We start from the raw sequence: 20,513 nt of genomic DNA, 5'->3' as shown, positions 1-20,513 counted from the left end.
TTTTCTTCTTTCCTCACCCACTTCTTACAATTTCTTGTCCTCTGCTGTCACTAGCGTCTGTGATTGTATTGTTTTTAACTTAGCACAGTATTCTGGTAAACAGCCCATGTGGAAGAAAAAATAAATAACTTTTTTTTTTTTTTTTTAAATTGACTGGAGAGTGAGTAAAACAAGAAAGCTGGTCTTCCTGTTTTAATTAAGGAATTAAAAGCCCAGCAGGAGTTGATGGCATCATACCCTTTGAAGTCTGGCAATCTCAGTATATTTCTGAGTTCTGGTCAGGGCTCCCACAGGATTCTGGGCTTTGACAGATGCCGGTCCGTAGTCTGTGCTGTGAGATTGGGTTTTTGTGAATTGATTTATACATGATTATTAATATGGGCTTTGGTAACGTAGTGTAAATGCATCACTAATCCTGTGATGTTGGCGATTAATTGGTAATGCACTGCATGATTCAGAATATCGAGCTGCTGGGAGAGAAGATTTGCGATTTATTGAAGTGATCCCATCAGTCAGAAAATCTAGCTTGATCTGAGCCCCCAGCCTCCTCTCCTGGGGAGTGATGCACAGGGGGACGGCGCCTACCCCCGGTACGAACTGCTACGCCACCATGATATGGCCAGAGAGGGCACCTGGGCTCAGGAGCTGGGAAATGCTCTTCAACCTCCTGCCTAGACATGGCCATCGAGGGGAGACCTTGGGGATTCTGGGCCGATGAGCTGGAAGGATTTGGGGACAACAGCAGTAAACATGAATTGTGGCTGGCTCTTACAGAAAAAGGAAGGGGAGGGATATCATTCAGTAAAACCATAGATTCACTGATGGGTAACAAAAGAGCAGGAAGAGTCTTCCAGATTTGACCTGTAGACAGACTTGTTTCTCTTTTGCCAAATTTCATCACTTATCTCACTGTTGGTTTGCTAGACGATGAAACAGGCTTTTAGTAGTGTCATCTAACATCAGAAGCCCAGCTCTGGCAGGAAAGGAAAGAAAAGAAAAAGACCCGTGAAAATGTGCATGTTACGAGGTGGATGTTTCATCGTGGTAAAGTGGCCTTTTCTCTCTGCACTTCCGAATGAGCTGGTGAGAGGAGCCCTGCAGGGAAGCGAAGATGAATAGCTCTGGCTTGCGTGAGCTACCTACGTGGTGGGACTCCAGTACTGAAGGACAGACGTTGTTGGGTGCTTTTGTTAACGGATGATTAAGCTCCCACTCACATCTTAAACGTGCTAATTATAAAGCTTCTAAATATAGAAGAGGAAAAGTCCCACTTCCCCCTCGAGCCTATGAATAACTCATTTTAAGTATTTGCTCGTGGCAACTGTTTTCTTTAACAATTGTGGTTCCTCTGAAGAAGCAGATTTTGTAAAATGTTCCTCTTCAGGAAGGAGTTTCCTTTCTCTGCGCATAGCTCTGATCATGTTTACCAATGTCAGCAGCAAAAATAAGGGTACAGCAGGCAAGCTCTGGTGAGGCTTGCTGCATCAGCTGGAGGAGTTAATGACCTAGTAGTTTCTTTTGCCTCTCTGCCTCCACCACGGAGCGGGCAGTAAGGAGCACGCCTCGGCTGCGGCAGTACGAAACTCGGCGTCTTTGCTTAAAGCCACCGTTGTTGGCAGATTAAGCCAAAAGGCCGAACTTTGCACTGAAGCCGCTGGTGTCCAGGGATGCATTCGCATCCGCCAGCCATGCTGCGAGGGTGCTGACCCATGGCAGGGCGCTGCACGCAAGGCGGCTGCAGGCAGTATCTTTTTAAACTGCTGAAGCAGATTCCCTTTAGCTAGTCTCTCAGTGCCCTAAAAAGTCGTTGCCCTCTTTTTCACGAAGAAGCACTGATCCGGCCTGAAAGCAGATGCTGCGTTAGATCCAGGCTTGTACATTGTCAGCCGACGAAGGGGAGAGCACAGGCCACTGAGTTTTAAGGACTGCCAAAGATCTATCTGGCTTGCTAAACTGCTTTCACCAACGGTGTGTGCCCTCCAAACCCATTGTAATGGTCAAGCAAAACAAAATGCATTAGATTAAGCCACTGTGAGCGCTGATTCTGAGCTTCAGCCTGAAAATTGAGTCACTTGACCATCTCAGCAGCCTAAGGACATGCTTGTGGCACTTGGCATTCCTGAGCTGGGAAGCATTAACTCACTGAAAAGTGTCACCTGCAGTCACCTGTGTGTACTTCAGGTCATTAACCACACATCCATCAGCTGGTGGCCTAAGGCTGATCACTGCACTGAAGTTAGGAGCCTGCAGAGACCTTACCAAGGGCAGATGTAACCCTTAGTCTCTAGGAGCAGTGTGTGAGCAGAGCGTGATGCTCATTAACTTTCAGTTTTTAGTATAAATTTCCAGGGATGAAGTTAGGCAAAGATCCTCCTATTACTTCTGCAGCACCCACAGTTTTACTCCATATACTGAAAAGATGCCATTAATACCAAACCCTGTGGAATAACACCATGTTAACCAAGCCACTATTATGAGTAAAAAAATTTAAGTGGTTTAGGTAATTCTTCAGAGGCCGTGTAGGAGTGAAAGAGCAATTCATCTAGCTAGTTGATATTCTGAATTGTATGATTATGGGGCAAAAACAGAGCAGTTGGCAGAGTTACTTAATTCCCCCAACCCCTCCGCCCTCACTCCTCTCCATACCTACTCAGTCGCATTAACTCACTTGGCTCTCTCAGAAAAATAAGGCCTGAGAACATCATTAGACACAGTTTCAGACACCGTTTTTGTGTGTTTCTGTTAAATTCTCTTAATCTCTAGGTTTCTAGATGCACAGGAAGCGTGGGAGCTTTTTGCAACAACTCAACAGTAGTGTTATTTGGGCTCCAGTTATGCCCCACTGGGGGCAATTGATGTGCAAATTGATGTGCAAAACCCCATACAGCTAAAGCCACAACCCTGAAGAGCTAACAAACTAATGGAAAAGGGTCTGAAGGGGAAATATAGGAAGAAAGCAATTTGCCTGAGGGTGCATCAGAATTAAATGGCAGAGGTAGAAACATAACCCTGGGAACAGATACTTAGCCTTAAAGAAGTTGACGGGCATCGAAGCACAGAGAGAAATTTTGCACGTCTATTTATTTCAATGGGAGTTGAGTGCCCATATAGCTGTAGCTAGCTACATCTTATGGTGCTTAAATACCTTCAAAAGTCTGTCTTAATTTTATGTTGGGCCAGTATATTGTGTTCCTCTGGCCACACAAAGGATCCAGGCATCCCCAAAAGAGCAGATACTGAAATAGCGGGCTCCACTCTCTTGTTGACTTTATCTCATTTGAGTCAGAAATTTCATCCTACCCACCTCTTTGTTTAGTTTTGATTGTTACAAAATACCTATTTTTAAAACTCTTACTGGATTTATTTTCATTAGTCTCCAGCAACCTTCTTGTATTAGGACTGACTCACTTCATACTACACTCGTGCAGGTGTAATTGCATTAAGTTGAGTGAAGTTATTTCTAGGTTACACTAGTAATATAGGGCCTACCTAGTGTGAGTCACCTGCTAATTCTCTTCAGCATGAAAAAAATCTACCTTGTTCTAATTTATTTTTTTAAATGTAAGCTAAATGTAGACCTATGAGTAATACATTCCACAGCAGGTAACAGGAGTTGAATGGATGTGGCAGATCTTCTGGCACAGCACGTGTGCAGCGGGAAAAGAAAATGAACTTACACAGATTTGGTAATATCAAAAAGCCTCTTGCAGGCATGAACACAGGACAGCCCAGAGGTGTGGGAAGCTGTAACGCCACTTCCTTTAGGTCTTTCTCATTCTTTTGCTCCTGGGAAAGAGGAATAGCTTGGGTTTGTTCAGAAAATCACATCCTTTGAGCTTGACTGGAAGATGTGTCTGTTTATCCCAGAGCATCTGCTAAAGACAATTTAGCAGCTAGTTCCTCACTGCGTGGACTCCTCCTGGGGAGATGAACCAGGATGGCTTGTCCCACATCTTTTTTAAAATAACCAACCAAACAACAACCCCAACCAAACAAACCCAAGCAAGACCAAATCCCCACCCTCCAGTTTCCTCTTGTTAACTCACACATGGTTGCTGAATGCAGCCAACCACTGATGGTGGCAGTGGTATTAAAAGAGGCCCCTTCTAATTTCCTTGTTTGCAGTGATCTCATTTAATGGAAGGCAGGTGTAAGCGATGGTTTGTAAGCATAAAGCAGGTAGATGTCAACATTGTCTGTGTTTCCAAACAAAGTTAAAGACTTACAGTTAGAAACAGCTTTATATTATCAACGCTATCTTTTTATATTGGTGAGTAGCATTGTCAGGCCTTGTTTTTGAAATGCTGGAAGTTCAGGCATACAGGAATTTTTTTGCTGGATATCAGAAGCTGCTAGTGGTGTTCCTTTTAAAGCAAGTGCATGCAGTAGTGATACTGAGTCTATAAACAAGGGTTCTTTTAGTTAGGTTCTCCTCAACTGTAATGTGCAAATTCAGTGCTAGTAAATGCAGTTACTAACTTGGTACGTGTAAACCTTGACTGTAATTGGACTGCAGGTGTGGAAACAATAAACAATAATAATAAAAAAGTATGTATGTTTTTTAAAACTCCTGTGACTAGGCAAATGCTTTTTTCCTAGCACTGTCATCTCTGATAGTACACGGTTTTCTAATGCAGTAAAAATATTCTTGAGTAAAAGGAGCATTGAAAGTGTAACTGATCAGAAAAGTGATGTTATTACTCAAATGCAAAGAGCAGCCTAGGGCTGGGTCACCTCTTTAAAACATACAAGGAAATTTTAGCTAATCAGGAGTTAATGAATGGTGTCTTTGCTCAAACGTGAAGCTTGGCTGAAAGAGAAACACTTTATAAAATGACGTGAAAGTCACTAACTGATAAAGGGAAGAATAGTTCTGACAGTGCTGGAATGCACCGTAAGACACTTTGAGGGGAAAGAATTAACTTGTAAATAACTTAATTTGAAAATTTAAGAAGCGATGTAGCAGAAATAAAAATCTAAACAAATCTGTATTTCTTGGGAATAAGATAATTTTAATCAACCTGGTTTGGAATGGCCAGTCAGGTGGGTTTTTTTTCAGCATTTTCTTTTTGCAAGAAAATCTAGTGAGGTTCTCTATTTGTCGGACTATAAACTTCCGAATACAAGCTCTTCAAAGTGAAATGTCTACTTTTCACCCTTCTGAAAGTAAAATGAAAAATTCCCTTAGAGTCAGATGTGTCCAAGTGGGCTTCTGCTTGTGTCAGCATCCTGAATGCCAGGAAACTAGAATCTTGATACTGCTATGAATGTTTGCTCTGTTATTCCTTTGCATCTGTTCAGGTTTAAATAAGTAATTCTTCACACAGTAAAGTGTAAATGAAATATTTTTAAATCCTTTTAAAGTAAATATCTAGGATTTTTATGATTTTAACATAGAATACAGAAGCAGGCACAAGTATGAGTACGATTTCTAAAGGTAATATTGGATGAAACATTTGACAGCCAGGAGACATTATTCATGCTTCTCATTAAGTAGAAAATAGCACTACATTCCTTTTTGCCATGTTTCTTCTTATTTTTAAGAAGCAATGCCCCTTGTTTGGGTTTTCTGGGGCTGACTTAGCCATAATTTTCCACGTGCAGTAGTATCAGAGATGAAACAGCAGAACTTGATGCTTATAGCAGTACACCCATTCTAACAATATTACCTGTATATTGATCTGGTGGGACCTGTCTGTTAGTGTATGGCTGAACAAAGGGTGTTGATCACACTGAGACTTGTTCCTGTCACTACTGGTTAAGTTTAGAGATCATTAGCTTTACTTTAAAACACAAAAGCAGGGCTGAGCTCCAGTGGGATCAATGCCCTGTTTTTCCAGGCACTGTGCAAAGCCATTGGAAAAAGCTGTTGTAGGAGCAAGAGCTCACAGACAGCATACAGTGCAGATACACCACTGCAGCTAACTGTATGGCCAAATATGTAACCGTGCAGGAGGGCTCATGATTATTGCCCTACTCTGGGCGTTAGCAGCTTCTGCCATTGCCTGCTGTAGAAGACAAAATCCAATGTGCTAAGAAGAGTAAGCAGTTTACAGTGTTTGTCACAATTGATGTGGTGTAAGGGATGGGGATGAGAAGAGGTGCTATCAGTATGCTTATGCACTCTTGCCATTCCTACTCCTGGGCTCAGGTCAATTAGGTCCCGAGATACGTACAACGAAGTGAAGCTCTGCGGTGTGGTATCTGGGATTTGGTGGAGTAGAGAACTTGCTAGGATCTAGACTTTCTTTTTAGAGCAAGTCTGCTGTAAAGCAGCTGGGGTTTTCCACTGAGTGACTATAGCCCAATGTGGTTGGATGTGTCACATCACCACCACTACATCTTAGTGGGATCTCCACAGATAAGGCCATACTTATCTGCTTGAAGACATAAAAACTACTTTACTACTAGCAAGTAAGTTTCTGCCACTTGGACTTCCTGTTAAGTCATTTAGAGTAGTAACCCATTCTTTCCCAGCTGCAGTAACCCTGTCTTACAAGAAAAGGGCAAGATGTGCATACAGGCAAACACACACCTTTTTCTACTGAAGTTAGTGGCAACCACCACTGAGGTTAGCAAAAGGGAAGGGCTACATCAGGTTTGGGGCAATCTCATGGCAGAAGTGACTTCACTCAATTGCTCCTGATTTCTGACCCTCTCCTTTTCTCCCCCTCACCAGTGGAGCCTTCTTATCTCAGTTGTATTTTGTTCTTTTCCTGCAGGAGAAAATACAAGAAAACATCACAGAGGTAAGAGTAAATCGCAGAGGACTGGAAGGTATTTGTGCATCATCTGTCTCTTTTTGTTAGGGGGTTTGAAGGAGGATTTTCCTATTACCAGATTGGTTTTGTTCCCGGGGAAATGCCATTCTACTGATTGTTTCCCCCTTTGAAGGTCCATCTTGCACTGCTGCTTTTCCAAATCCCCTGTGCTGCTGTCAGTAGTTCTCCCCTCTTACGTTAGTGGTAGTTCTCCCTGAGTAAGGACAGAAAGATTTATCCTTGAAGGTCAAACCCTAATAAACGTCACTCTGTTCCTTATGCAAGATCTGCTGGTGCTAACTGCTATCACTTACTCATGCTGTAATAACAAAATGGATTGTGGGCTTGTAGTGTTGCTAATGATCTGTGCCTTTGCAGGAGACTGAAGGAAGATGGGGATCCTGTTGATTAACAGGCCCTATTACAGCTACCTGATCTAGTTATCTTCCCGCCTCCTTGCAGGAGGGAGGCCCAATGGGGGTCTTTGACAGATGCATTTTTCTTTCTTTGGAACCCTTGTGTGTGGTTGCTTCAGAGCATCCACTTTGCAGCACAAAGTTTTTTGGTGCTGAGCTGACTCCCCCTCCCCTGCATGTGGAGTACTAAATGGTGACTTAACCTCACGGCGTGCTGAGCATCTTTAGTTCATGTTGACTTTAACAGGATTTAAGACTCCTGCAGAGTGCTTCCTAAAGACTAAACCCTGCAGCTCGTGCTGAATGTGTCCTTTAATGTTGTGTGATGATGGAGGGAGCTGGCAGATAAGCCAACATGATGATCCGATGGGCTAAGACATCACAGCCACCCCTCCTGTTTGCTGTCACCCTGTGCTGAAGATGATCACTCCAATGCAGCATTGGCAGGACAGGCTACCTGTGTGCTTGTGTGTCAGAGCCACAAGAGACTGAAGTGTGGTGGCTTGAGTCACGGATTAGGTGGGTTTGAGCTATGACAGTTTAGTGGAAAATACTGATTTGGAGATTTCTGTGCTGAACTGTGCAGGTGGGCATTGCGTAGTGTGAGACACAAGAACAGGGAGAAGGTAAACATGCTCCCAGTTGTTTTTCTAAATGTGGTGCTGGCGCTGTAGTTCTGTTTGCAGCTCTACTTTTCCCCCTGTCTCCCTTCCTGCTGCCATGATTGTTAATTAATTATGAACATGTCTCTGGCCGGAGGTCTCGAGTTGCTGCAAGAGGGTTTGTTCTGGGGCTGAGATGGTTTCCAGAATGAATGATCGCTCTGTGTGTGTGTGTCCCCTGCACTGCTCACGTTGTACTGAGCACTGTGTCTTTTTGAGTGTGTTTTCTGTGTACGTATCCATGTCATCAGAGAGGTTTGTATTCAGCATCTCTTGTACGGGAGAGTTTCTGTATGGGAGAGTTTCTGTAAGCCTCAGAAGAGAGATGAAGTATGTTAAAAGCTTCTACAAGCCCAATACACAGTTGTATCAAGGACATACAGAGAATTGAATATGTCAGTCTGTTTAAAGGTACCATTACAGGGTTATGTTTTGTGCTCCATGGGATTTTGAACTGTCTTTTTTTCCTCTTGCTCTTACCCATGCCTGCTGCCTGACTGATGGTGTGTGCTCTTGCGGCAGCTGGGCAGACAGGCTTCGTGGCCTTCTCCTGTCTAACAACTGGTGTGAGCTCTGCGGAGGCAAGAGGCCGCTCCGGGGACCGGCACACAGCAACTGCTGAGCAGCTACTCCTGATCACCGTGCTCAGCGGGAGCTGGCTGCCGGCCGGAGGGCTGTGTAGCACAGCAGGGTAGCTGCTGTGGCTGGGAACCACACTTTGCCAGCACCTAGGGCAAGCTAGCTGGCTAGTAAGCTTCTGACTTGAATTTGCCACCTGCTGTGTGATGAAGGTACGATGCTAAATGGGAAATTGCACATATTGCCATCTGATGCAGAAGTGTGACATCCAGCAAAAGGAAGTGGTAGGACAGCAGTGCATTTAAAGGCTGGTTTTAAGTAGCATCTCTCTGTTGAGTTGGTAATTCCAGCAATGAACATAAACTGATGACTTGGCTCAGATCTCCACCTTCATTTCTCACATTTATCTGTTGTGGGGCTTCCTTCTTTTTCCTTTGTTATGTTTTTTCAAAATGATCTTGGCAGTTCCTATGTCACTGGGCTGTGGAGGGTGACTGGCAGCTGAACTGAAATGATCTTTTGCTTGCTTTTGCATCTTCTTCCTTTTCTTTCTCTTTGGGGAGTGTTATCACATAAGAATGCCTAGGTGATAGCAAGCAGCACTTAGTTATGTAGGAGAAACACTGCTTAGTTACGCAGGAGAAACACTGCTGTCCTCTGTACCTTGCAGTGTAAAGAAACGGTTTCCCCTGAGCGCAGACCTGTTAGGAAGGAAGATGAGGTTTGTGCCAGAAAACTTGAGGAGAAAGAGTCGGAGTAAAATCTGAGCCATTCTAAAATTGTAATTGGAAGTGACAGGCACTGACTGTTGCATTGATCATTCTGTTAACTGAGTTGACTCAAATGCTTTTATAACAATAATATACCGATATGATTTTCCTCATAAAGTTGGAAGTTTCACAGCTGTCTAGACAACCCTAATTTCATTAGTCCCAACCTAGTAATTGCATCTGAACCACTGAACTGTGATGTAGATTAATCACAGCAATACCAGACAAACAGGATATTTAATCAGAACTTGGGTCATCTATCATTCTTCCATCTAGTTCCCCTTGGGTAAGTGACTAGTAGATAGCTTATTAAATAGTGACTGGAGGGGTAGTCAGCAAGAGGGAGAACTAGACAGGAAGCCAAAGCTTTCTTAAACTTTCAGATCCTGGATTGGTTTTGCTTCTTCTGGAGCACCTGAGACCTCAGTCATGTTTGATATGACTGTTGAGACTCCCGTTGTCCTGAAGACACCCAGCTGTGGGCTGCTCATGTTTTCCTGAGAGACACTCTGCACCTTCAGCTCCCTGGGAGATTAAAAGGGAAATGAGCCTTTCAAGTAGCCTTTGGCCATCCCCTCCTGGATTAGGTTTGTCTGCTTGGGTGACATTCAGCTAGTGCAGTCAGTTTTGCACTTCTAAGGACTCATTGAAGTCCTATTTCTCTTCTCAAAATTTATCAGATGAGTGATCTGGGCTAGCTTACATGGCATACATTTTCCTCCATTACGGTCTACAGTCATGCATTTTTACTCTGCCAGTAACAGAATTGCATGTGGTGTTGTTTTAGTTTAGCTGCATGTTGGTTAATTGTACAGTTTAATTTTCTATTAAGAGGCAAATGCTTCTTTTATGATGAAGTCATTTTAGAAAAAAGTCAAGTAAAAAGAGCCCTGATATTTTATCCATCCATTGTGGATGAATGGTTTTTTTTTCCCCTGAGTACCTGTTAATGCTACACATGAAGTACAAAGTAGAAAAGGAAATGTAACCAAAGTGACTTTGAAATATGGCTGTGACCCTGAAAGAAGCATCCTGATGGGTCCTGCAAAATACTAATGTGATTTCTTTAAAAAAGATTGTACTCTAATTAAAAAAGATACAAAACACATGGCTGGAACGTCAAGCCTTCCCTAATTTTCATAAGAGTTTTGTTATTTCTACTTCAGATGATCAGGCAGGAAACTCATAAGCAGAAATCTTCTTTTCCATCCCTTTCCCACGCTTTCCTATTTTTTCTCATCTATGTCTGTGCTTCTGAATTCCAGTTTGCTCCAGCATTTAGTTAATATACTCTTGGAGGAAACTGTGAATGTGAACATGTTCTTCCTTAAAAAAAAAAAAAAAAAAAAAGAGTGACGTTTTTATGTTAGTGTGTTGCACAAGCGGTCAAACCATACATGCACAAATGACTTTACATACAAAATAAGTGGAAAAGTGTACTTTTTTTTCCAACTTCAGTTGATAGTCATCTTCAAGGTTACTCATGCTGATACCTCTTTAGATTAAAACAATCCACTCTCTCTTTTGGATTCTTTCAAAATGCAGGTAAATTTATAGCCTTGCAAGTCTCGTTCTAGGTAATCTAAGTTATGCATTTACTCAGGACCAGATCCTGTGAGGAAAAGTGTGCTGGGATTACTCTCGTCCTTTAGTGCTGTTAGGACACACTAAAGAGATCTTCACTGGAATGAAGCATCAGTACTCTCCCAAAGCTGATTGCCTGAGTAAGGGCATTATATGTGGCGGTAGTTAGTTGTCACTGCCATTGATAGAATAATGTAGACTGAAGGGGACCTCCGGAGGTTGTCTGCTTCAGCTCTCTGTGGTTGAGAACATCACTATGGCCCTGATTAACTCTTGGAGTTCATCAACTTACTTGATTTAACAATATGCTTAGTCCTTAGTTCTGATACCATTTCATTTCCACAGCTTATCTATTGACCTTGCAAGGTTATCTTAATTACAAATAATAAAAATACTCCTAATTCCTTAAGCTGTGCAAGTAATTATAATACAACTTCGCTCAAGTTTTTCTTTATGTATAGTATCCGAGCAGCTCCAGCAATATAGGATGCATTAAAGCTTGATATCCTATTCAGTAGCACACACACACAAGGCACATCTTGACGTGTCAAAATTCTTTGTAAAGTGTGTCTATTGGGTGCTGAGACCTCCTCAGCTCTGTCTAACTTCAGTAGGACTTCTTGAAACTCTGCCTTTCAGGGAAACTGATGTTAAATTTTCAATTCAAGGCTGCTGGGCATTGTGCAAAAAGAGATCTGCTGACTTACTTCTATAATATTACAAGTGGAGCTGGTTCTGTTAAATGTAATGAACCCTTAATTTCAGTAAAAAGGGTATTGATTTGTTGAGTGGTCTGTATTTATTGCAGTGCAGAATCATAGGTGCTTTGGGAAAAAAATGAACGTGGTCATGTAGGTAAAGCTTATAATTAACCTGCATGTGAAAGGGGCAAATTAAAGTTACATTGGCAACCTTAATTCGGTATTTCCTAGCTTTCTGGGTGCTTGACTTTGCAACCTGAGTGATCTTCTAACGTAGTTTAAGTGCAGTCAGATACTGGCAGCATTACACAGCTCTGAAAAAGAGGCTATGTTCAAGTTAACAAAGCTAAGTGGAGCTTGTGCTTTAATTCACAGAGGAAGTTTGTATTAGTTGGCTATGTGTAGGGAAACTTCATGTTGAGAGGAGAGGAGGAAACCTACCTCCTAGAAAATCCCAGCTTATGTTCTTGTAACACTTTCTCTAAGAGGAAAACATTGGAGATGACAGAGGCTTTTACATACCATCCCGCTTTCTGTCTTTCTCCTATTTCCCTCTGTTTACGAGAGCTGGAAGATGCAGTGAGATTGGATACAAGTACATGCATTATTTTTTTCCCGCTTTTGAAATCTTGCTCAGTTTTTCTACCCTAAAAGGTGGCAGCCACTTCTTAATATGATAGCTCTGGTAGAGGAAGGTATAAATTTTGGATTCCTGACATGACTAATGGGACTTATCTTCTTTACCCAGAGCAGGACTAAGTTCAAAATAATTAGGAAACATGATTAAATAGTGACCAAATCTTTCTTACTGATATATATTCCTATTATTTTACTAAAATTAATTTTATTCCCTCTTTTATATAGTGCTGAATAATTATCAATAAATACAAGTCCTTAATGATTAATGACTATTAAAATATTGAATATATTGAGCATAGTTTTTCAGCTGATTTACAATACCTAAAGTATTACTGTTTGTGCAGGATTTGTTCTAACAATAAACACATCTTGCTTGATAAGGAATGGACTCTACCAGATTTGAAAATGGAAAAAGTAGCTTATGCTACTCAAATGCTGTGATGACAAGTGTCCTTACCTATGAAAAGAAAGTTATGGTCGGGTTTTTCCTAAATGTGTTCATGTTTAGGTGAAATTCAGCCATAAACTTCAGTATCATTTCAGCAGAACTGATAACACACTCCTGCTTTTGCATTGCTCCTCCGTCTTTATGACGCTGGTTTTCAAAATGTAGTTGTGATATCATCTAGATTCAGATTTTACTGACACTGTATCAATTTGCCAGAAGTTATTTGTAGCTCCTAGATTTGCGAGATCTGAGATCTCTATAATCTGAGATCCTCTACTGAAGCATTTTTGGAGAATTAGATTAGGATTTGGTGAAGGGATGTTAACAGGGAGTTGTTCTTCCGTGATTTACACATAATTTGTATAAGAAGGATAATAAAACTTAATGAAGAATTCAGTTAAGGCCTGTATTATTGCCTACTAGACATGATCTTCCTGTAAAATACTATTGATTTTTTTAAAAATTTTTTTTTGTTTTGCCCCTGAGAAATGAATTACTTGGATTCGATCCATAAAACCCAGTGAAACTTCCTTAGTGAAAATGACATTAACTTTGATGGTCGTGTTGGTAGCATAAGAGGGAGGAAGCTAAGACACTTGCTACTCATGCAGTCCCTCTATGGATAATCAGACTGTTCATTTCCCAAGTCTGGATGAAAGCAGTTTACGTCGCTAGGAAGGGGCCTTCTTTTTTTGGAGCTTAATGTAACTGTTGGCAGAGGCAGTTCTGTAGAACTTCTCTTTTTGTCGTTTTCCTCTTATTTGCAATTTCTTGATAATCTCTCAATGTTCACAGAAAATCTGCATAAGTGTCTGAAGAAAATTCTGGTTTTATTTCTTGAAAGTAAGCGTTAACACAAATGTTAAGACATCTGTCTCCAGTCCTTCCTTCCCCAGCTGCCATTTCCCATTCCCTTGTTCATCCCTCTTTCCTAACTGTGTGTGAATTTCTCTAATCCACAGCATAAGGAAGACAGGTGTTAGTCTTGACTCTCTGTATCCCACCGGGCTTCCACTAACACACACAACACCCAGAAGCACAGAGTCTTGTCTGTCAAAAAGCTTTCCTTCCAAGGGAAAGCTCAAGAAACAAGTGGGAAACCATAAGATTTGGGATCCCACTGTTACTTGCTGCTCTTAGGCTGTATCACTTTACACTTCAGTTGAGCATCCAGAAGTTCGTGGGGAATGAAACGCCAAAAGAAGGAAGAAAACAAAATAATTTCAATGGATTTCTATTTTTTTTACACTGAACGCTAAATTGTATCTGGTCAAACCAATAATCCCAACAGCTGCTAATGAGCTGACCCCTCTGAACCAGTGCTGCAAGTAGTGGGTAGGTAGCCCATTGATTTTCCTCATCAAGCATTTATAATGTATGAGTTATAGCAACTTCTAGGCAATTTTTGGTACACTGGGTAATTACAAAAAGCTGGTCATTTAAATTGCCTTCAGATGCAGCATTTCCATGACTAATTCAGAACTCCTATGTCTTAGCTGTGTCTCAAATTCAATTTGAATTGATAATGAGTTGTTTTAATGCCTCTCTTTGATTTAGCAGTCAGACCAAAGGACAACATTTTTTAGGGGGGTAAGGAGGAGAGAGGGAGAAAGAAAAAAATTGTTAGTAACTGTCATTATTTTGACAGTTAATGTGGGAGTGAGCTTTTACTTGGGGGACCTCCTCTGGGGGAGGGCAAAATAATTGAAGTCCTATATAAGCTTCCAGGCTTCAAAATCTCTCACTTCCTAAATGTGTGTCTCCCTTGCAAATGATGAGGGAATCCTGAGGCACTTCGTTAAAAATCTATCAAATACAAGGGATGAGGCATCCTTGCTGAGATAATTTGCCCCAGGAGAGAATCGGCTATCTCCTGGCAGTGACTTTTTCTCAAGAGAAATTTCTCACTTTTCATGTGGATTACACTGGAGCCACTAACAAGTCTTATCAAATCCGGGAAGGCTATAAACCTCTTTCCTCATTGCCACATCAGAGAGTCTCTCTGTTTGATTTCTACTGATTAAGCTCTGTGTTTGCCGTAGCACATTCTCAATAGACTATCCAAGTATTGTGAATAATTATAATAATTTCCCCCAACAAATGCATTTTGTTTGCCCTGTTATCCTGCCTATTTTGAGACGATAACTTGGGGATGGCATTTAACTTTAATTAGATGACAGGTGAAGAAGTCCTCCAGATCTTTATGCCATATCTACATGGACACTGCGCTCTCTCGGGGCCAAAGGATTTATCGCACATTAAGGTGAAAACATCTATGAGAGTCTCTTGTGAAAACATTGGCAGCTCCTTGCTGACTGCCATGCCATCTCCACAGGCACAGGGGAGCATGGCTAGTAATGTATTTTGACAGGCTGGCTTCCAAGCATTAACACCAAAAATGGAAAATAACCCTTAAGTAGAAGCAAAGGAATTGGGCTTCCTTTGTGTGTGTATTAGTTTAAAAAGGAATCACACATTAATATGCTTAATACGTGCTTGAATGAGCATCACCACAGAGAAGATTAAGAAGCAATTTACTGTAGTTTTTGGCTGGTGTATCTCCTTCTCTCAACATCTACTGATGAGTTGGAAGAGATGCAGACCCCGTTACAGAATTTCATGTGTATTTTTCCAGGGTTTGAAGTAATGTGGATGATGATGTTAGACTGTCATTCCGCAAAAGAGCAATTACTCTCCTACTAGGGAGGAGGTTCTGGAGTAGGAACATCCAGTTGTTGTGTACTCAACCTGCACATACTATGCTTCACAAGGGCTTCCTAAAAATATCTGAGGTATTTATATTGTGGATTTGTTTTTTAACCATACTTGGACATACCAATGTGCCTGGTTGCACAGACGTATGAGCAGGTACGTGCACGATAAGCACATTTGATGCATCTGGTTTTATAAGACCAATCCCAAGCTCTCAAGAGTAATGTTTGGCACAATCATTTCCAAAGATGTGTTCCGAGTTTTTTGTGTTTCTTTTTTTGTTTTGTTTTTGGTTTGGGTTTTGTTTTTGGTTTGGGTTTTGTTTTGTTTTGTTTTGTTTTGTTTTGTTTTTTCTCAGCCAGATTTTGGGAACAATTATAGTAGAGAAGCACTTTGTTTTCTCACAAGACATAGGCACAGGACTTTGGACATCTGGGCCTCCAATGCTGGGTCAGAAAACCTTTTTTTAAGTTTATGCTTTTTTTTAGTATAGCTGCTTATTCCTAATTATCATTCTGATTCATAGAGTAGTTAAACCCACGTTCCCCCTCACCTACCTACAACCATACCTTCAGAGAGAAGATATAACAATTGTCTGAACATAATAGAAGTGCTATAGTTAAATCATGATTTCTTTCTGAGGTTATTACTCTTAACATGTACAAGTATTTTATTTCTGTGCTCCTGTGCAATACATTCAGATTTAGTGGCGCACGTAATTAAGGTTCATAGCTTTGGAACCTTTCTTGACTAATATTTACATAAAACATGTTTTCAGCTTACGTTTAATTACTTTCTTGATTAGGACCAGCTATTTTTAAAAGGGAAAAAAATTTCTGTTCTTTTAAGTTTATTGTCAGAAACAATGCTTTATGCAGTGCAGAAAGTGTTCTCTGGACTTGCTGATCAGTGATACACAGTTATTCTAGCCTTGTAGACCATTGTCTCATTGGGTTGCTCTTCAGAGTTTGGGATGTTAATAGGAATGAGTGGATAGGATGGAAGTGGTTCTTTCTTGGGTTCTCGCTTGTTCTTCCTGGGAAAATTCACAGCAGATAGCACTTTGTTTTTCTTCTTTTTTTGGTCAAAACAAAGTAGAATTTAAAAAAGTGAGAGATGCTGACAACATTTCAAGTGAACCAGTTCTGTACATGGAATCCATTTATTCTGATTTCTTTGTCTGCTAAAAGATGGTTTTAAATTCTGGGTTTTTTTCTCCTGTTCCTGTCAAAACAGATACTACTATAACTGAGTTACACATGAGCTGGTAATTTCCCTATTGGAGTTTTTTTTCAGCTATGTAATAACATTCCAACAAATTCCAGTGGTACTTAGTGAATAATAAGGACGACTTCTTCTCCAGTTTTGATCTGTAGTCAAGACAGAAATACTTATCCACTATCCACTGCAGGAGCTGGTAGGATCCATGCCCCAGAGCAGCATGGATTTACATCTCATGGTTTTGTGAAATAAGTTATTGGAATCGGAGCATCTGGTTAAGCCCCTACAAAATGAAACAACATGTTGATTCTCATGAGAACGCTGAAGGAATGAGCAGGCACAGAGCCTAAGGTACTGTCCAACCGCTGCTGATCCATGCCTGTGTAGGTCAGGATTAAAGCATAGTGATGAAATAAAAATATGGACTATGAATGCTAACTGTGTTGCGTATGGATGAGTAAGTGAGTTTGATCTCCTAGGCAGTCATTCCAGCCTTTTACCAGCAGTAGATTTGCTTAGAAGAGAAAACCAAGACTATCGCAAAAATACCTTGTTCGTGCTCTGAAAGGCAATCATCTTGTTGCTACTTTTTCTTTAGGCTGGCTAAGCCATAGGAATGGTTGTACTTCAGCCGTCTTACAGATTGCAGTTGTGATTTTTTTAATTTTTTTTTTTCCCTTCCCCTGGCAATAATGTGAATGTTTTCAGATTGTGATGACAAACACTCCTTCTGGGAGTTTCTGCGCTAATAAACAATGGTGACAACAACTTGCTCTATTTCATGTTATAGCTTCAATTTTAATGACTCATGAGGCATGAAGAACTTAAGCACCGATCTGTTTATTGACAGAGCTTAAAGACACCAAGGACTGAAGTGACAGTAGGTATCATTAATCAGCGACCTTGTTGCTATCTCAAGCAACGCTGCGTTTTGATGGCTGTTTTAAAGAAAACCGTAAAAGCTGGACCAGATGAATTCATCTACAGTCCTGTCCTAAAGCTTGCCAAGGTGAGGGGCTGGAAGGCTGACAAGCACCACGGCTTCCAGAGGTGAGAGCTTTATCCCCAGAGCCTGAAGGACTTTGCCCTCAGCACACACAGCAGTCCCCTAGAGGAGGGCAGTGCTGGAGATCATTGAAGGTCAGGGTCTGGAAGGATTGTCACAGCTACCTCACATTGCACACCTGGGAACGGTGAACATCAGTCTGGAGATACAAGGATACATGGAATAGATGCGGCTGTCCTGTTTTTAAAGTGAGATGTGACAGTTTCTAGCAGAGCACTCGTGAGGAAAATCCTAAATACCTGAAGGTTTTGACTCTCTTGGGACCAAACCTGAAGAAGTTTGATGATGGCAGAAACGACCTCTCCCAAATCTCTCAGGACTTTCCAAATGACCATTACCAATGCATGTGATTTAGTTCAGTTTCATTTCACCCCAGTTCTTAGCTGGATGGTCTGAACGCTGGGAGTGCAGTGTCCCAGTTATGCTGTCCCAGCCAGCTATGGACAGGCTGATGCTATGCTTTTTGTCAGTGTCCTCGAGAAACAGTGAGAGACCAGTGGCAATCAACATTAACTCTCACCTTTTTTATCTCTAGAAAACAATGTTCAGCCTTTACTTATCAGCTTAGCCTTGATACTGTGCTGTCATCTGAATTCAGAACTGAAACATCTTGGAAGGAAAATATCATCAAAGCTGGATTTGCCTCATCATCACTTGTCCAGTAACCTTCGCTTGGGAGGAGTTTAAAGAATAGATGTAAAGATATTTCTGAACTGCAGCTTTATTATCATTTAATGCTTCAGTTACTACTAACACATTAATAAGAGTTGGGTGGTGGTTAGACTTCGAGGCGGGGCTGCTGTCTCAGGTGGTTTGGGGCCAATTCAGGACGGTTAAAAAAAAATTACAGAAGGTGGTACAGAATCTCACAGTTGTTTGAAACGTGCAGGGAGTTTGTCACATCACTAGCAAAAGCACTTTCCTCTGTCATGTGCAGCTGGAAAGCTGTGGGTTGCTCTTATTAATCCAGTGGTGGAAACGTGGATGGCTCTGAGAAACCTTGCACACTGTCTACAGACCTGCACATAGAGGATTTGTGGCTGCAAAAGGTGTAGGTGGAAGAAAAGATGACAAATTTCTTCAGTCCTTTCATCTGAAAGGAGGTGTTAGAAGTTGAGAGTGAAGCAGAAGCAGGAATAATATAAGCTAAACCATATTAAACTGTCTTGTCCTCTAGCATGACACTTCAGTAGGGCTGTGATTAACATCTGGATTGCCATATATTGAGAGTGGATGGGGAACTTGCTTGGTGAATCAGCTGGTAAAGTCCTGTGTGCTGAAGAAAATGGAGAAAACAGGGTAAACAGACATGACTGGCTTTTTCTGATGCAGACTTTGTGATGTCTGCATATATGCAACTGCCCATTCTTAATTTGGAAAACTCTTTTGTTTGAGCAGACTTTACAGCATTCACCTGCTTATTCTTCCAGTTGTTTGTTGAAAGGATGTAATTAGGAGAGCATGCTTCTTCAAAGCATCATATGCACACGTATTCAGCAAAAGCTTTCAATCTGAATTGGGAATGTGCTACCCAGGCATCAGGTTTTATGAGTGTACGATGGGTCTGTCTCTGTGGAAGGATCTCAGCTTGAGGAACAGACATAGAACATTAAGGAAAGCACGAACTCAATAGGAGACAAAAATGTAATATTTTTGCTTTGAACTAAAATAATTAATGTTTGGAAGTGACACGCATTTTCAGTGGATTAATAAATGGCATCCATATTTTGGTCAGGAATACACAGGGTTCTTCCAATTGCTGCTAGAGTTGTATCAAGGGAAGACAGAAAGACACCAAATGAAGTTAGTTTAACTATACTGTTAGGCATTACTCTTCTGTAAGAAAGATGTCTAACAAACATTTTGAATAAGAAGGCACTTGAACAGCCATAACTATGTAATACAGCTTTTAATAAATCTGTGTTTCAGTTCAGCAGTGTTTCCCCCATCCAAGGAGTTTTTCTCTTGAATGAATATAGGTTACTAGTGTTCTGAAATTGAGTTGGAGCTCAGCTCACTGAAAAGTAGAAAGCTTGTTATTTTATCAGAAAAATAGTTATCACAGTTATTAGGTGTTAGCTGTCTCTCGGATCTGAAGAAGGATTTGTAAGTCTGGAAGTGTGTCTTCTAGCTCTATCAGTTAAACTCCCACAGATTTAACGTCAAACAGGGGACTTAATTGCTGACACATAGACATCCTATGTTGTTTCACAAAGCCACGTGGCCTATGGCTTCAAAAGGGTCTTCTGTGTGTTTTGTGTCTTGTGTGCCAACCCACTGCAGATGCTTTGGATGCTGAGGGCACTTCAAATGCCCCCACATAGGTTCGTTTAGGTGACTGATTGCCACCCTTGTCACTGTGTAAATTTAGGCTGAAATACAGTTGCAAACTGGGTTTTGCTGAACAACCAACCTTCTAGGTGCTATAGAGACATCTTAGGTCAGTATCAGGACAAAGGTATTATTTAAATGTTTTCCTATTACTGTAGTATCAAAATCATACTTAATGCTGGAAAAGTAATGGTAATAGGAAATGTGATCTGTGTGTGAATACGTATTTGTAGGCAACGAAGGAAAGGAGGAAATGAGTGGGCAGTACTGAGAAAGCAAGGGTGAATTATAGGGCTCCTCAGCATTTTCAACAACATGAAAACCAGTCCAGGTTGCAGTCAAGGCTGTTAAGTGGTTTACAGGAAATCAGTTTGATGACTTAAGTAGTTTTCCCACACATATCTATATCCCACAAGCAGTACCAAACTATGATGCCTAGTCTAGATGTGAAATAGATGGGTTTAATGCATCCTATACCTTATCTTAGTGCATGTGTTTAAAAGTCTTTAAGAGGGCTCTCTAATGCAAGGAGGAACACAGAATTCTCTTGGCTGGCTAACACGTGGAGACTCAACGCGCTCTGTCTGCTCCAATTTGTTATCTAATATATCATTCTGTTATTT

General features: G+C 41.1%; 1 protein-coding gene across 8 annotated transcripts in view; it reads left to right on the top strand.

Moving 5' to 3' along the window:
- The window catches only part of PDE1C (phosphodiesterase 1C), a 352,044-nt gene that overhangs the window by 127,483 nt on the left and 204,048 nt on the right, over window positions 1-20,513 (top strand). For 5 of the 8 annotated variants that reach the window (XM_087767403.1, XM_087767422.1, XM_087767413.1 and 2 more), the window contains one exon: window positions 6,723-6,749. The exons of the other annotated variants lie outside the window; for them this stretch is intronic. In XM_087767403.1, coding sequence (XP_087623529.1) covers window positions 6,723-6,749 — 27 coding nt within the window. The remainder of the gene's footprint in view (window positions 1-6,722; window positions 6,750-20,513) is intronic. 8 annotated transcript variants of the gene reach the window in all.

The sequence above is a fragment of the Nipponia nippon genome, unplaced genomic scaffold (assembly GCF_047370975.1).
Source record: "Nipponia nippon isolate SJK-2023a ecotype South Korea unplaced genomic scaffold, ASM4737097v1 scaffold_1, whole genome shotgun sequence".
NCBI lineage: Eukaryota > Metazoa > Chordata > Aves > Pelecaniformes > Threskiornithidae > Nipponia > Nipponia nippon.
The sequence above is the reverse complement of the archived record's forward strand: the minus strand, read 5'-3'. Positions and strand labels throughout refer to the sequence as shown.